This window comes from Typopeltis vanoorti, chromosome 11 (assembly GCF_054136105.1).
Source record: "Typopeltis vanoorti isolate ZY-2024b chromosome 11, IOZ_Tvanoo_1.0, whole genome shotgun sequence".
Classification (NCBI taxonomy): Eukaryota; Metazoa; Arthropoda; class Arachnida; order Uropygi; family Thelyphonidae; genus Typopeltis; species Typopeltis vanoorti.
The window spans coordinates 108,897,606-108,913,353 of NC_143559.1; the positions used below are offsets into that span (position 1 = coordinate 108,897,606).

Consider the following 15,748-nt stretch of genomic DNA (forward strand, 5'->3'; position numbering starts at 1 on the left):
CTAAATTTATTATAGTCTAACTAAGTGAAAAATAAACTTTCAACATCTTTCTCTAAATCCAGAGTAATTTAATAAAAAAGGTGGCACACCTTTTGTCACTCCTATAGGTAAGGATGACCTCGCTATTGCTTTTGCCTGGTATCTCCACCTCTGGGCCTGGCTCCCACTGAAGAGACCTCAATAAGGTAGGGTGAGCTTGCCACTGGGTAGAGCCAACGCTGAGGAGTTCTTCTTGGTGACGGGGTGAGCCTGTCAATGAGTGGAACAAAGCTGAGGTAGGTGATCTTTCAGGATCGTCTAATTTTTAGAGAGGTCTTTACTTAAATACACCTCAATAGAGGTCGAAACTAGTCCGGGTAGTGGCCAATCCTTTAATGCATAACATTATACATATCCTCAAGGAGATGTGTTTTGTGTTATGGGAGATACTGGGATAGGAGTGATGTTAGCTTGCTCTGCCTTTGCAATGAGTTGTCTGGTGTTGTACCACCTTACCCCAGTCCTGAAAATATTTTCAGGCACAAACTTTGTTTGCTCACACTTGGATAAAGGATTAAACTAAATTTATTATAGGAGGAAGAACAGTGGTATGAAAGACATGTACATGTTAGTAAAGGGGTTGTTATAGGATCAACATTGAAGAGGTTTTTCATAAAATGGTGAGAGATTGGGAAAGAACAAGAGGTCATTCCTGGAAGCTATAAGGAGGGTGTGAGCAATGGAATGAGAAGCAGGTTTTTTGCATGGAGAGTGGTGAATGATTGGAATGCATTGCCTGAGAGTGTGGTGTCTGCAGAGAATTTGAATACTTTAAGGCGTAGTATGATGAGCTGTGTGTATGACAAAAGGGACCTCCTAGATGAGTCTGTGACTCCATGTGGTCTTAGGATAATAATAATAAAAGAATAAAAATAAATATTAAATAAAAAAGATATTAAATGTTTAAACCCCTTCATGGCTTATGTGTCACCCTGTATATTTTATTGCTTAATTTACAGTTACTTTAATTAATGTAAACAGCTTATGTAAACTTATGGGCTACCCCATATATTTTATCACTTAATTTGCAGTTACTTTACTAAGCAGCTTCATAAACAGCTAAATAGCTTCATAGATATTTTATGTGCTTATAATATAAGAGAGAGAGAAAGGAGGGGGGAAGAGAAATAGAGAGACAAAATCATTTTTAAATATCATCTTATTCTGAGTTTATATACCAATTTTGAAAGTTTTTTTTTTTTTTTTCATTTTGCATTCTCTTCTAGTTGGCTGTCGCAGAGATGAGCATTGTCCATTGGATAAAGGCTGTTATAATTCCCAGTGCCAAAATCCATGTTCATTGGGTAGAGCTTGTGGCCTTCATGCTAGATGTGAGGCTATAAATCATCGTCCTGTTTGTACCTGTGAACCTGGTTTTAAAGGAAATCCTCAAGTTGAATGCATGCCAAGTAAGTGGTATTATTCTTATTGTAAATGATTTTTCTTTATCTTAAGCATGTAAACAGTGCCTCTAGCTGAAACATGTACAATATTCTCATATATCAAGCAGACTTATTGCTTAATATATGCTTAATATTTGAGAATATACTTTAAAGTTTTGCATACTAAATATATATCCAATATTCAATATTTGAATCCCATCCAGGATTCAAAGAACATATATCACAGCTTGCAAATGAAGGTGAGTTTTAGTCAGCCTCATATGAAGGTGGCAGGGTTTGTTTCTCCTGGAAACTTGGATTTTCATTCCACATTTAGAAAAATACTAGCCTGGAGAATACATATAGTTTACATATAAAGTTTACTTATAGGCATAGGGCTGGCCATTTTATTCTAGAATTATGGTTATGAAATCCAAGGATACTTTGATTGTTGTGGATGCTTAAGAGCCCTTTAGAACCAGTAATGATGATTATGATGATGATCTATTTTTAACTGTAAAAAGTCACTTTGGAACTAGCTTAAGCAACTCTATTAAAAATGCTCATAAAGATTCTTCTTCTTAGATTTGATTTGATTTGATTTCTTTTATGGCACAAAGACATCAAGTGTCATACCATACCAGAACACAGGTTACAGCAGTGCATATGGTAATTGGTTAGTAGGACAATCACAAACATCCATGCCCTTGGTGGGATTCGAACCTGCAGCCTCTTGGCTAGAGAGCAGATATGCTAACCACTCAGCCAACCAGGCTGGCTTCTTCTTAGAAGGTTGATGCATTTGTGAGAGAATGATGAGGCATATCATATAATCCAATTGTCAACTATTTCTTATATTGAAATAGTATATTTAATTTGAGATTTATATTTAATATAAAATACTATATTTCATATTAAAGACAAAGTGACAGCAGAATTAGATAATGGAAATGTTCTGCACCATACTGCTGGAGTTTGCAAAGGCAACTGACAGAATACTGCACAGAAAACTATTACAAAAATTGGAGAAAAAAGAATGGATATGAAGCTGGTGGCATGGGTAGAGGGGAATGTGTCTGACAGACAGATACTAGAGAGTAGTATATGATGGAGTAGAATCTAGGAGAATGAGGGTAACTAGTGAGGCCTTAGGGCTTTGTACTATGGCCACTACTATTTAATTTGTATATTAATGATATAGGGAATGATTTAAAGTGGTGTGGATATTCAGTTCTTTAGTAGGCAGGACAATGGTTGATAAAGGTGAATAAATTAAAATTGTGGGTAAAAAAACAATGGTTTTCAATTTAATGGTGTGAAGTGTAAGATAATGGGATGAAAAAATTATTATTATCCACTAACACCTTTCATTCCCCTATAGTATAGTGGTAGGAAAGCCTGTTTTAGCCCTATCTGACTTTTGGAGTCTGAGGGGCAGTTCAATCTCCACTGCTAGCCAATCAGAGATAAATAACCAGCCCAAGACTATCACTAATTATAAACACCATCCAGTAAAGAGGTAGCTGACAAGTATGGGGTCTATGATCAATTTTCTTGGGTTTATGGGATGAAAAACCCACTTGCCTATGATCAATTATCTTGGGAACTGGTTGAAGAAAGGATTGGAAAAATTTCTCCAATCAGTGATTAGAATTTAACTTGTACATATTTGGTCTGATGTATTACAATAAATAACTTTTTTTATTAAAAGACCAGAAGATAAATGATAAAATATATATACAAAGAGCCAACAAGTTTCACCAGCCACTGTCTAGCATTTTCAAGGCTGAACTGGTGTGAAAACAAATGCATTGAGTTACATTTCAAAAAACATACACTTTAGTAACTGTTAGGCCGTTACATTTGATTATTCTGTTGGAAGGCGTGCATGTGTTCGAAAGCTTCAGTCAGATACTGGTATATGACCACGTGTTTTATAGTTGTTTGCATATTGTAATTCTGTTGAACTGAGAGAGATGATGAGATTTTTCCATATGTCTTTAAGAACAATGCCCTGATTTCTATTTAAATTATTGCCTGTGCGTAATACCACAGCTGCTTCTTTTAAATTTCTGTATCTGTAGTCATTCTCAATGTAAGGCATAGAACTGTTTTTCCAATCTATAACGTGATTTGATGTTAAGAAATGATGTGCTAAACCAGATGTGATGATTCTATTATGATTGACATCTCCCACATGTTCCTTCTGTCTTATTTCAAAACTTCTCGAAGTCTGACCAATGTAAGAAAGGCCACACGTCTTTTTATGGAAAAACTTGAAAAGGATATTCTTTCCACCATTGTACCAAAACCATCAATTTGGTGGAGATATGTCGATGACGTGTTCATCATCTGGAAAGACACCATGGAAAACCTTCTCGTATTTCTGAACAAAATCAACTCACTACACAATAAAATCAAATTCACTATAGAACTAGAGAAGAACAAAGAACTTCCTTTTCTTGACATCCTAGTAAAAAAAGAAGATAACAATTTCCAACTGTCCATTTACAGGAAACCCACAGATACTGGTAGATATCTACATTATTCGTCCAACCATCATAGATCACAAAAACACAGCATCATTCACATGCTTCGCAATAGAGCCTTAAGGTCGATTTCAAATGAAACAGAGATACAGAGAGAACTGTCACTAATATCTAACACTCTATCACTTAATGGATACCCTTCTAACATTTTAAACAAACGGCTATTTAAAGATAACCACCACCAACGTGTTACAGTACCCCAATATGTGTCCACAGGTGTCATTCCATATATTAATTCAGTTTCCACAAAATTGGCAAGAATGTTAAAAGCTCATAACATCAGAGTGGTTTTTAAACCAACTACCATGATCAGACAAATCTTAGGATCACCTAAAGATGAGGTACCTTTCTTCAAATGTCCTGGAGTATATGAAATTCCATGCACGTGTGGCCTTTCTTACATTGGTCAGACTTCGAGAAGTTTTGAAATAAGACAGAAGGAACATGTGGGAGATGTCAATCATAATAGAATCATCACATCTGGTTTAGCACATCATTTCTCAACATCAAATCATGTTATAGATTGGAAAAACAGTTCTATGCCTTACATCGAGAATGACTACAGATACAGAACTTTAAAAGAAGCAGCTGTGGTATTACGCACAGGCAATAATTTAACTAGAAATCAGGGCATTGTTCTTAAAGATATATGGAAAAATTTCATCATCTCTCTCAGTTCAACAGAATTACAATATGCAAACAACTATAAAACACGTGGTCATGTACCGGTATCTGACTGAAGCTTTCGAACACGTGCACGCCTTCCAACAGAATAATCAAATGTAACGGCCTAACAGTTACTAAAGTGTATGTTTTTTGAAATGTAACTCAAAGCATTTGTTTTCACACCAGTTCAGCCTTGAAAATGCTAGACAGTGGCTAGTGAAACTTGTTGGTTCTTTGTATATATATTTTATCATTTATCTTCTGGTCTTTTAATAAAAAAAGTTATTTACAGTGATTAGAATATTGAACCTAAGTCATTCTTAGGATGGCCTATTGTTATGGACTGCAAACACACAATCCCACATCCCAAAGAACAGTTATCAGCATTGTTAGTCTTCTCTGGACCCTTTTTAATATCCTCACCATGAAAACCAGAGGACCAAATCTGTGCACAATAATCCAATCAAGGCCTTATACAATGGAACCAGAACCTCTTTATTTCTGCAAGTTAAGGTCCTCCACATCATTGTCTTAATCTGATTTGACAACTTCACAACTTGTGCAATGTGCCCACTGAACTCAAGGTCTTTGTCCACCACCATTCTCAGATCTCTCATTTCCTTTACCATATTCAAAGTTTTCCCACCAAGTGTATACTTTGCATCCCATGGTTGTTTACCAAATTTCAAAACCTTACACTTTGTAGCAATGAATGGGCAATTCCATTTACCTGTCCATTCATACAATCTATTCAAGTGTAAGACCACAACATCTGCCTGGCTCTATATTGTTTTTCAAATTTTGCAGCATATGCGGATATTTGCATATCTCCAGTTAAACTTATCTCAGTATCATTAATATATAAGTTGAACACCTACGGTCTCAATATAGATCCCTACAGCACACTACTAATGACTTTCCTTTTTGGGATACTGCATCCCCATATACAACTTTCTGATAAATATCTGAAAGAAAGTCACAGATCCAACTCACTAATCTTTTATCCAGTCCCATCCATTTCAATTTATTTAACAGCTTATCATGTGGCAGTCTGTCAAAAGCTTTTGCAAAATCTAGGTATGCAACTGTATATGCATCTCCCTTCGCTAATATATTTGTCGCCTTATTATAGTGCATAAGCAAGTTGGTAAAATGATTTACACATGATCTCCCTTTAACAAACCCATGCTGATATTCACAGAGAATACTGCTGTTATAAACCCATTTCTGTATCCTAGTTCTCACTAATCTCTCTCTAATACCTTAAATCACAACTCCAAATATACAGATTGGCCTATAATTTGTAGCTGCAGCCTTATTACCACCTTTATGCAGTGAAACAATTTTACCTTCTTTCCACTCCCCTGTGACTGTGCTGTTGTAAGACTCTTATTAAACATGCATGTCAATGCTACTGCCAACTCCCTTGAGCATTCCCTTAATACATGGTAATTTGTGATCAAATTCTATTATCTTATTGGTATCAGGCTTATTTATTTACTCATATACCTCCTGTTCATTCACAATTAAGCCAGCCTCTCCTATTCCTCTACACTTGAGCTTCTCCTGATTTCACACTGATGAGGATGAAACATACACTATTATAAATTGTTCACCAAATACTCAACCATGTCCTCTGCAACAATGTTCTATTCCACAGTCTTTGTCAGTTTACATGATCTTACCATAATCATTCTTCCTTCTGCTTGCCACATATCTAAAAAAACTCTAGGGTTTTTCTTGTCCTCATTTGCTAATTTCTACTCATGCTGCACTTTTGCTGTCCTTGTCCTGAGTCAACTTCCTGGCCAAAAGGCTGAATAATATGGATGTCAAATGGACCTTCAGAATACATTCCCACATTAATGTTGTTAAATATCTCTTAGTTAGTTAGTTCCAAAGCAGCATTTATCTCCCTCCTGCTTAATTTCTCATTTCATGCTAATGGCTTCAATCTATCTCCTAAACTTCGCATAATCACCAGTCTTATAGTTCCACATACTGTATAGCCTTTCTTCACAGAAGTCTTCATATGTCTGCCAACCAGGTAATCACTTCATTGTCATTCTCACCAGTTTGGGGAAATGTGACACCTCACTCACAATACAATCACATGTTCTGATGAAATGATTAGATCTGTGACTCTTGATCCTCACAAGCCCTCCCTTACATATTGCCTAAAATAGTTGTTTCTGAAGAACTCAAGAAATTCATTTTCCTTATACCTGAATGCTGTCTCTTCACTCCAATCTATATTATTATAATTAAAACACAGTTAAAATCATCCATAATGATCACTCTTTCTTCCTTGTTCACTAACACAAGTTACTTATACATTTATCACTCCACTCCACATTATTTGGCCTATAGCAGCATCCTGTATGTCTATCAATTACATGTATTCTCATCTATTTTAGTATTAGTGAATTAATATTAGAAATGTATATACATTATATTTTTAAAAGTATTGAGATAAATCATCCATTGCAGATGATGATACAAATATTGGTCTCCTAGTTTCTACCAATATAATTTTGTTGTAGGTACAGGTAACCCTCATATAACGCAGTACTTATACAGCGTAGTTTCAATATAACATGGTCTACAAATTGTAGTAACCTTTTATCTTTTCATATATTTTTACCGCGTGACTTAAAAATCAAATTTTACCTTCATTAAAATCGCCCATGTAGTTATAAGTAGCAAATATATATATATTCGGGGAAATACCCTTTAGCATGCATGTATGTCAATTGTTTACTGTACGAAGTGTTTATTGTTGAAAATTGTCTTCATTTTCTGCCAGGAAAGCACATTAAAAATCATAAATGTGTTAATCTCCAGCTGAGCACTTTATTTTCTGGTGAGTTACATGCAATATGTAAGGCTTTTTTTATGTAAAAAATTTATTTTTATAGTAATAGCCACTTAGAGGGTTTTTGTGATATGGTTGAAAATGAAATTAGTGAATTAACTGATGTGGAAACAGATTTAAATGAAGCGGAACTTGTACAATTAATAGATGATGTCGAACCAAATGGCAGGGAAAATTCTGCCGATGATTTGGATTGTGATGAATCCGTTAAAGAATTCAGTTTAAAGAAATTAGCAGAAGGATTGGACTTGGCAAGAAAGTTATTTTGCGGATAATGATCCCTCAATGGAGTGCTCCAGAAAATTCACGAGACAATTGGATATCTGTTTAGCTCCACATTATGAACTTAATAAAAACATTGCAGCATAGTGGAAGCAAGGTCTTATTACTGACTTCTTGATAACTAAAGCAGCCAAAGTATACAATGAGAATTATACAAATGATGTCCAAGAGATTTCAAGTGATGATGACATCTGGCCACTCGTAAATAAATAACATCTATGAAATGTTATTTTTGAAGAAAGTGATGACAATTAAAATATGCACTTTATTTTATGTTGCCTAAAATTTATGCTTTACATGCAATGAAGTTTACATATGATTTGTAAGTTTTATAATTTTATACTATGTATTTGTGTATTTGTTTCATGTCCGCGCAGTTAGCCTAGTGGCTTTTCAACCATATGCCTGGGGAAGGAGTGTTCTAGGTTCAGTTCCTGTCGACGACATGATGAGCTTAAGCCAAGTTAGTCGGTCTTGGGCTTGGACAACAGGATATTTTCCACCAGTTTATCTGGGATTTTTCATCCTGCAAGCAGGCAAACCGGCCCTGTGAACACACAGGGTACAGCCATAGGATATAGTATGGCAAGGAAGGCAACGGGAAACCACCTTGCTCATAGTCATTTCCCTAGATGGTGCATATATATAGCTGCTCCTAAACAGCCAAAAGGCTATAACCACACAACAACAACAACATTTGTTTCTTTTTTTTCCTTAACTTACATGAATTACTTGAATTAAATAAAAATATGTCATTGTTGTTTATATAATTTTAAAAAAAATGATTTCGGAACATCCCTACTTTTTTTATGATATGAGTCTTGCATAACGCAATTTATATAACACAGCATTTCTATGGAACCGAACATCCGTATATGAGGGTTACCTGTATATATATATTTTTAAACATTTATATTCAAGAATACCCATACATTCTATATTCTTACTTTATAGTTGGAACAGTATGCAGGCGAGATCATGATTGTGACATTGGAAAAGTGTGCCAAAATGGAAAATGCACTGGTAAAAGTTTTGTTTGTTATATCACTTACTTATTTGACATTTGTATGTTCTGTTTTATTATTCTTAACTGACATAATAATTATTAATTTGCAGTTGTTGCAGGATGTACTTCTGATAATGACTGTACTCAAGGACAAATCTGTGAAAATACCAAATGTATATGTAAGTAAAAAAAAAGTAATACTTTTTTTTTTTTTTTTGTAATTCACATAATCACAAAATAATGATATATTATTAGGCATGTTTCACAAAATGCAGAGCATCTGTTTGATTCATTTTGTCTATTCTTCTCTCCATATGTGTATAAGAAGTCCACTTTGGCTGTGGATATTTTGTAGATTTTACTGTAATTTGATGTCTCCACATTTCATTACCAATGAAATACACCTCAAAAAAGACATCACCATCTTTATGATATTGAATTGTGACTAAAATTTGTTGAGATGTCTTAAATAAATAAATCATTTACAGGGACAAACTTAGGCAAAACGTTTTGAAATTATACAAGGTAATAACTTTTCTTGATGGAATTTAATGAAATAAAGGATTTAGATCCTTTCCAATTGGCCTTAAAGCCTTTATTGCTTCAGTTATAATTCTGACAACAGTTTTTCCCTAATTGTTTTTGCTTTAATGCACACTTTTTTTTGATAAAATGAGTAAAAAACATAAGTCAGAAATGGCTCTAGATTTAGTTGCTGTGATAATAAGTAATGTTACTGTGAATGCTGTTGCAGAATGTATTTATTTAGGGCTGTTTTAGATCATATCCATACTTCTATTATAAATATGGTGGAGAGCTAGTGAAATAAATTTATATGGAATCCAAAATATAACTAGCAACATGTGAGCATAAGTTCGAAAATGATGTAAAGTAGAAGCAGGTGAGTTTGTGTGAAGGCACGCATGAGGTGGGTGAGTGAGTGTGAGAATGACCAAGTGAATCTAGTCTCTCAAACAAAAATCTTGAATAGAGTAGTCATTTCAGGAAGTAAGAGTGATTGGAGTCTTAAAGATATGCTTCAGTTTCTGTATACTAATGCTAGAAGCATCAGAAACAAGTGGAAGAAGTTTTTAAAATTAATTAGTGAAAGTCACCAAAAGTTATAGACCTTAGTGAGACTTGGCTAACAGTAGATGATGATGTTATAAGGATAGCATGTGAAGGGTTTAGTATTTGCAGGGAAGATAGAGAAGGTACAATGGGGAAGGGGTACTGCTGATGATGGCAGATGAATTGCAGCCAAAACGAATAGCAGATACATAGGAGGGTAGCTGTTTCATTTGAAGTAGTCTGATGTGAGACAAGGCCAGTAAGACAAAATATGCAGTTGGCTGTTGCTATAGGCCAAGGGGTTCCATGGGTGATCTGGATGACGTGCATTAGCAAATTAGTACAATGAGTGCAGGTTGAGTGATTATTATGGGGGGACTTCAACTATGGAGATATAGACTGGAAGGAATAAAAATCACATGGCAGGAAGGAAATGGAATTTATACACCTACTAAGTGAATGATAAATGCACGTAAACGCAAGAAAGATATTTAATTAACCAAATATTTCGGTCTGGAAATAGCAGACCATCCTCAGTGGTATTACAAGAACAGTTATAAAAAATACAAGCTAGAATATTAACAATAGATCGTTTAAAATAGAACACTCCACGTGATGTTATATCACTAAGTATGAAACGGAATATTTTGAAGTAGAGACATGATTGAAAAAAAAATAATAATTAATGAGTAATCTTGATTAGACTTTCCCAGATTTTTTATATAAATATACAGTCATTATGATTCAGGTTGGGTCCAGGACTCGCCTCTTACATAGATCCCGTTATAGGTTTGAACGTTTGTTCAAGGAAAGTGTGGAGGCCTTGCTCCATTGCCCCAACCTGAATCATAATGACTGTATATCTATATCAAAAATCTGGGAAAGTCTAATCAAGATTACTCATTAATTATTTTTTTTTTTTTCAATCATGTCTCTACTTCAAAATATTCCGTTTCATACTTAGTGATATAACATCACATGGCGTGTTCTATTTTAAACGATCTATTGTTAATATTCTAACTTGTATTTTTTATAATCATTCTTGTAATACCACTGAGGATGGTCTACTATTTCCAGACCGAAATATTTGGTTAATTAAATATCTTTCTTGTGTTTACATGCTTTTATCATTCAGTCTTATGTCACAAGTATCCTTAAAACAGCAAACACCTACTAAGAGATAATTACTTGAGGCAGTATGTGATGGGGAGGACTAGGGATGTGAGAGTAAATGTAAATTACTTGCTTAGTTTATTTCTCATTGAATTAGAACCATATAGTGGAGATATGTATAAGCTAGTGAAAAAAATCTTATTGAATAAGATGGGAACACCTTATGTGGGTGAAGAGGGAGGGGAAAAAGACAGGAAAAACTTTGTCTGTTAATGGGTTCAAGGAGAGGCATGTTAGCTTGTGTGGATAGCTTGGGTCTCCCACGATGAGTTTTCGGACTTCATGGTTGTGCCTGTACAATCATAATAATGATAATAATAATAATAATAAAACTCAAGTGAACTTAAGTATTTTACTGTACAGTATATACCAGAAGGCATCTAACATGGCTATGCTTAATTTTAATAATAACTAATGTAAAAATGCTTATTCTGTATCAACAAATATTAAAATTTGTGGTTTGAGTTTAAGGAGATGGAAGGCTATGTTAGATCTTATATCTTATGTAAGTTATTTTTCACTAACTTAATATTTATTCAATAAAATTTGAAGTTTCCTATTATTTGTCAATGGAACTCTGTGAGATGATACTGATAATTTTTGAATGCTTGTTCTGTATCAACAAGTATTAAAATTTATGGTTTGAGTTTGAGGAGATGGAAGGCTATGTTAGTAGAATCCAAGAAAATTGGAGGAGCAAGTGTCCTAGGAGTGATAGTTAGAGAACAAATTTTGGAGTAAATACAATAAGAGATTTATTGCAATGATGAGCAAAATGCTGGTAAATAGAAAAAAAAAAATATCCATCGCTATCTGGACAACACTATTATACACTGATTTGTAGTTATTATTTTTGTAATATCAGTCCCATAAACAAATTCTATAAATCAGGTACTGGGTGTGTGTGTGTGGAGGGGATGGAATGCAAATGAGGGCTGGGAAAGAAAAAATCTGTTGAACTTTTTCTTGAAGAGTTAAGAATTGTAGTTATTGGGGGAGCACTTCATGAGGAAGGTGGTTCTACCAGAGGTGGATGGAATTAAAAAGCAAGAGAAGAAGAAGATTTTTAGTGGATTTGCATTTGGACTAAAAAGGGATGTTGGGCATATGCTGCTCATATTTTAACATCCCCAACAGAAGGTGGCGGAATGGTGGCCAGTTCAGTGAAGCAGCATTTGTGAAAGTATCTGTTGAAAAATCATAAGGCTGAAACAGTGTATGTATTAGATAGTGGATGAAGTGAGTCAATAATGGAGGGATCATCTATCAGCCCAATTACTATAAGCAAGAATTTTTAAGGATATTTTAGGTGCTACATTCCAAACAGATTTGGTTACCTGGATTTTCACAAAATGATTAGGCACTGAAATAGATCTGGAAATAAATAACCAGATTAACCAAATATTAAGAGTATCATGGAATATCAGTTATGAGAAATACACTGACTAAATGTAAATTATTAAAGCAATCAGTTTATTTCTCATTGAATTAGAACCATATAGTGGAGATATGTTTAAGCTAGTGAAAAAATCTTACTGAATAAGATAGAGACACCTTATGTGGGTGAGGAGAGAGGGGAGAAAAACAGGAAGCCATGCTGGAAAGGTGATTAAAGAAAGGCAATGAGTAATAAAATCTTTGCATGGAAAATGATAGTGAACAGAGGGAGACGTTTTTTTTTTAAGCCAAAGAAATTAAGGCTTTGAGGCCAGTGTATTATGTCTGTGAATAGCATGTTTTTCTGAGCAGTTTGCCTGCTTTTTGGGATCAAAAAAACAAGTTTCTTGGAAGTAAAACCCTGCCATCTCCGTATGAGAGTAGCTAACTCACACCTTCAAGTTGAAAAGTTCTAATAAAGGTTCTTCACATCTTAGATGTGATTCTAACCCAGTTATTTCCAAACATAGGACATTCTTGAAGCTCACAAGCCAAGCGAGAGGGTAATGAGTGTATTAACATTGAATTAATACAGTATAATTTATAATTATTATTGAATTAATAGTGCAATAGGTATATTGATAGCTAGGAGACTCTGATGATGGATTGCCATCCCATGAAGGCTAGATAATAATAACAATAATTAATATACTACTCTTATTTCAGATGGTTGTCGTAGTGATAGTGACTGCAGTTTCACTGAAGCCTGCATTGATAAGCAATGTCAGAGTCCTTGCAGACCTGGTGTGTGTGGAACTCATGCAGAATGTAAAGCAATCAGTCATAGAGCAGAATGCCGCTGTCCACCAGACTATACAGGGGATCCTAAGTTATTCTGTAATCCAAGTGAGTTTGTTTATTCTTACTTTAAACGTCTTATGTTAGATTGAAATTTATTTGCTATATAAATGTTTTCTTGAGATGCATATCACTTGATTTTTTTTTTTATATATAATTTAAACAGTCAGAGAAGAATGCCAAGCTGATACAGACTGTGAGCTAGGAAAGATATGCATTAGTAACAGGTGTCTTGGTAAGCAACATAACAACTTTATTCATTAATTGTAATGTATAATCAAATGAGTTTTTCCAGTGGTTTGAATGGTATGTTATAATTGACACAAAATAAAATTAATGTTCTCATCCATATTTTATCCTAGTCTAAGCAAAAGTAGTGTAGTCTGTATAGGTCATTTCTGTTTGCTGCCAAAGCATTTAATGTTTCATTTGTTGTATGAGACACTAATGTGGATTTATGTTTATGTATGGGAGACTAATGTGGATTTATGTTTACTTTTCAATATCTGTGATTGGCTTGTTTGTCCTACATAGCATATGAAGGAACCAAAAAAACTTATTTCATGTGCAATGTTTAAATAATGACATAATGTCTGAGAGAAACAGTTTTTGTAATACATCTATGGCCATGTTAGTGAAAAGTTTATATCTGGCATTTGTACCTGATGGTTCTTTTTCTTTTTTTTTCAATGAAATATAAGTTAAACATTGTATAGAAAATATTCTTTTCTAGTTATTGTGAACAGAAAGAAGGTTTAGCAATGATTTCACTATTTTTTCCTTTCCTAGCAAATTTACTCATGGGATCCTTAGAAAAGGTGAGCCCTGGGTTCATTTTAAACTGAAAATGTGGCTATGCTACACGGATGACATATTCATCATCTGACCAGATCCACAAAGCAATTGGAAGAGGTTAGAAACTGAATAATGTGAATCTGAATATCCTATACTTGAGAAAAGCCTAAGAAAAAAAAAATTATAGAAGGGAAGTTTGGAGAAGAACAAGCTAGATTCAGACCAAATGAGGTTATCAGGATCAAATTATCACTTTAAGATAAATAGTTGAGAAATCAAAAAAAGATAACAAGGATCTGGACAAGGCATATGACAGGCATCTAGAGAAAAGCTGTTCAAAATACTAGAGTTATACGGTGTAAATGGGACATTCTGTTGAGCAATATCTAATGCATATTTGAGTTGTAAGTCAGCAGTTAGAATTGAAGGAGGCATAGAAAAATGGTTTATGTAAAATAAGGTGTAAGACAGGGGTGCACACTGTCACCACTCTTATTATTATTATTATTAAACAAGACCTCATGGAGTCAAAGACTCATCTGGGAGGTCCTTTTATCACACACACGTCTCATCATACCGTGTCTTAAACACACTCAAACTCCTTGCAGACACCACACTCTCAGGCAAGGCATTCCAATCATTCACAACTCTGCACGAAAAAAACCTGCCTCTCACTCCCCTACTCACACCCTCTTTATACAGTTTCCAGGGATGACCTCTGGTTCTCCCCTGATCTCCCACTATTATCTGTAGAACTTCTCCACCATTGATCTTATAACAACCCCTTACCAACTTGTAGGTCTCTATCATATCTCCCCTCTTCCTTCTCTCCACCAGACTCTGCAAATTACATCTTCTCGATCTTTCCTCATACTCAACATTCCAGGGGTCAGAAACAACCTTAGTCAGTCGCATTTGGACCCTTTCCAACATCTCTTCATCCTTCTGAAAACCCGGGGTACAATAGTCCATGTGTGGCCTAATCAAAGCCTTATAAATGGAACAAGAATCTCTCTATTTCTACACGTCAGTGTCCTCCGCATCATTCCCAGAAGTCTTTGTGTTGTCTTCACAATTTTGGCAATGTGTCCTCTAAATTTCAGATCCTTATCCACTATCACCCCCAGATCTCTTATTTCCTCTACTTCCATCAATATATTCTCACCAAGCATAAATTCTGCATCCCATCTTTGTTTTCCAAATTTTAAAACCTTACATTTTGCAACATTGAACTCACATCCCCATTTGCTTGCCCAATCACTCAATTTATTCAAGTCTTCTTGCAAGGCCACAACAACTTCACTACTCTTTATGGTTTGTCCCAACTTTGCATCATCTGCAAACAACTGAATATCTCCATCCAAATCTTCGCCAATATCATTAATATACAAGTTAAATAGTAATGGCCCTAAAACAGACCCCCAAGGCACTCCACTAGTGACTTTCCTTTTCCTGGATATCGCACCCCCATACACAACTTGTTGATACCTATCAGATAGCCGGTCTCCAATCCAATGCACTAATCTAATATCCAACCCCATCTGCTCTAGTTTGACTGTCAACTTATCATGAGGTACTCTATCAAAAGCTTTTGTGAAATCCAAGTATATTACTGTGTATCCTTCTCCTCTGTCCAAGGAAGCAGTCACTTTATTGTAATAAGTAAGTAGGTTAC

General features: G+C 34.9%; 1 protein-coding gene across 1 annotated transcript in view; it reads left to right on the forward strand.

The window, feature by feature from the left end:
* LOC150101923 (uncharacterized) overlaps positions 1–15,748 on the forward strand; it is a 1,001,066-nt gene that overhangs the window by 755,562 nt on the left and 229,756 nt on the right. The window contains exons 107-111 of the mRNA XM_090399931.1: positions 1,266–1,448; positions 8,748–8,816; positions 8,910–8,978; positions 13,147–13,326; positions 13,445–13,513. Coding sequence (XP_090256057.1) covers positions 1,266–1,448; positions 8,748–8,816; positions 8,910–8,978; positions 13,147–13,326; positions 13,445–13,513 — 570 coding nt within the window. The remainder of the gene's footprint in view (positions 1–1,265; positions 1,449–8,747; positions 8,817–8,909; positions 8,979–13,146; positions 13,327–13,444; positions 13,514–15,748) is intronic.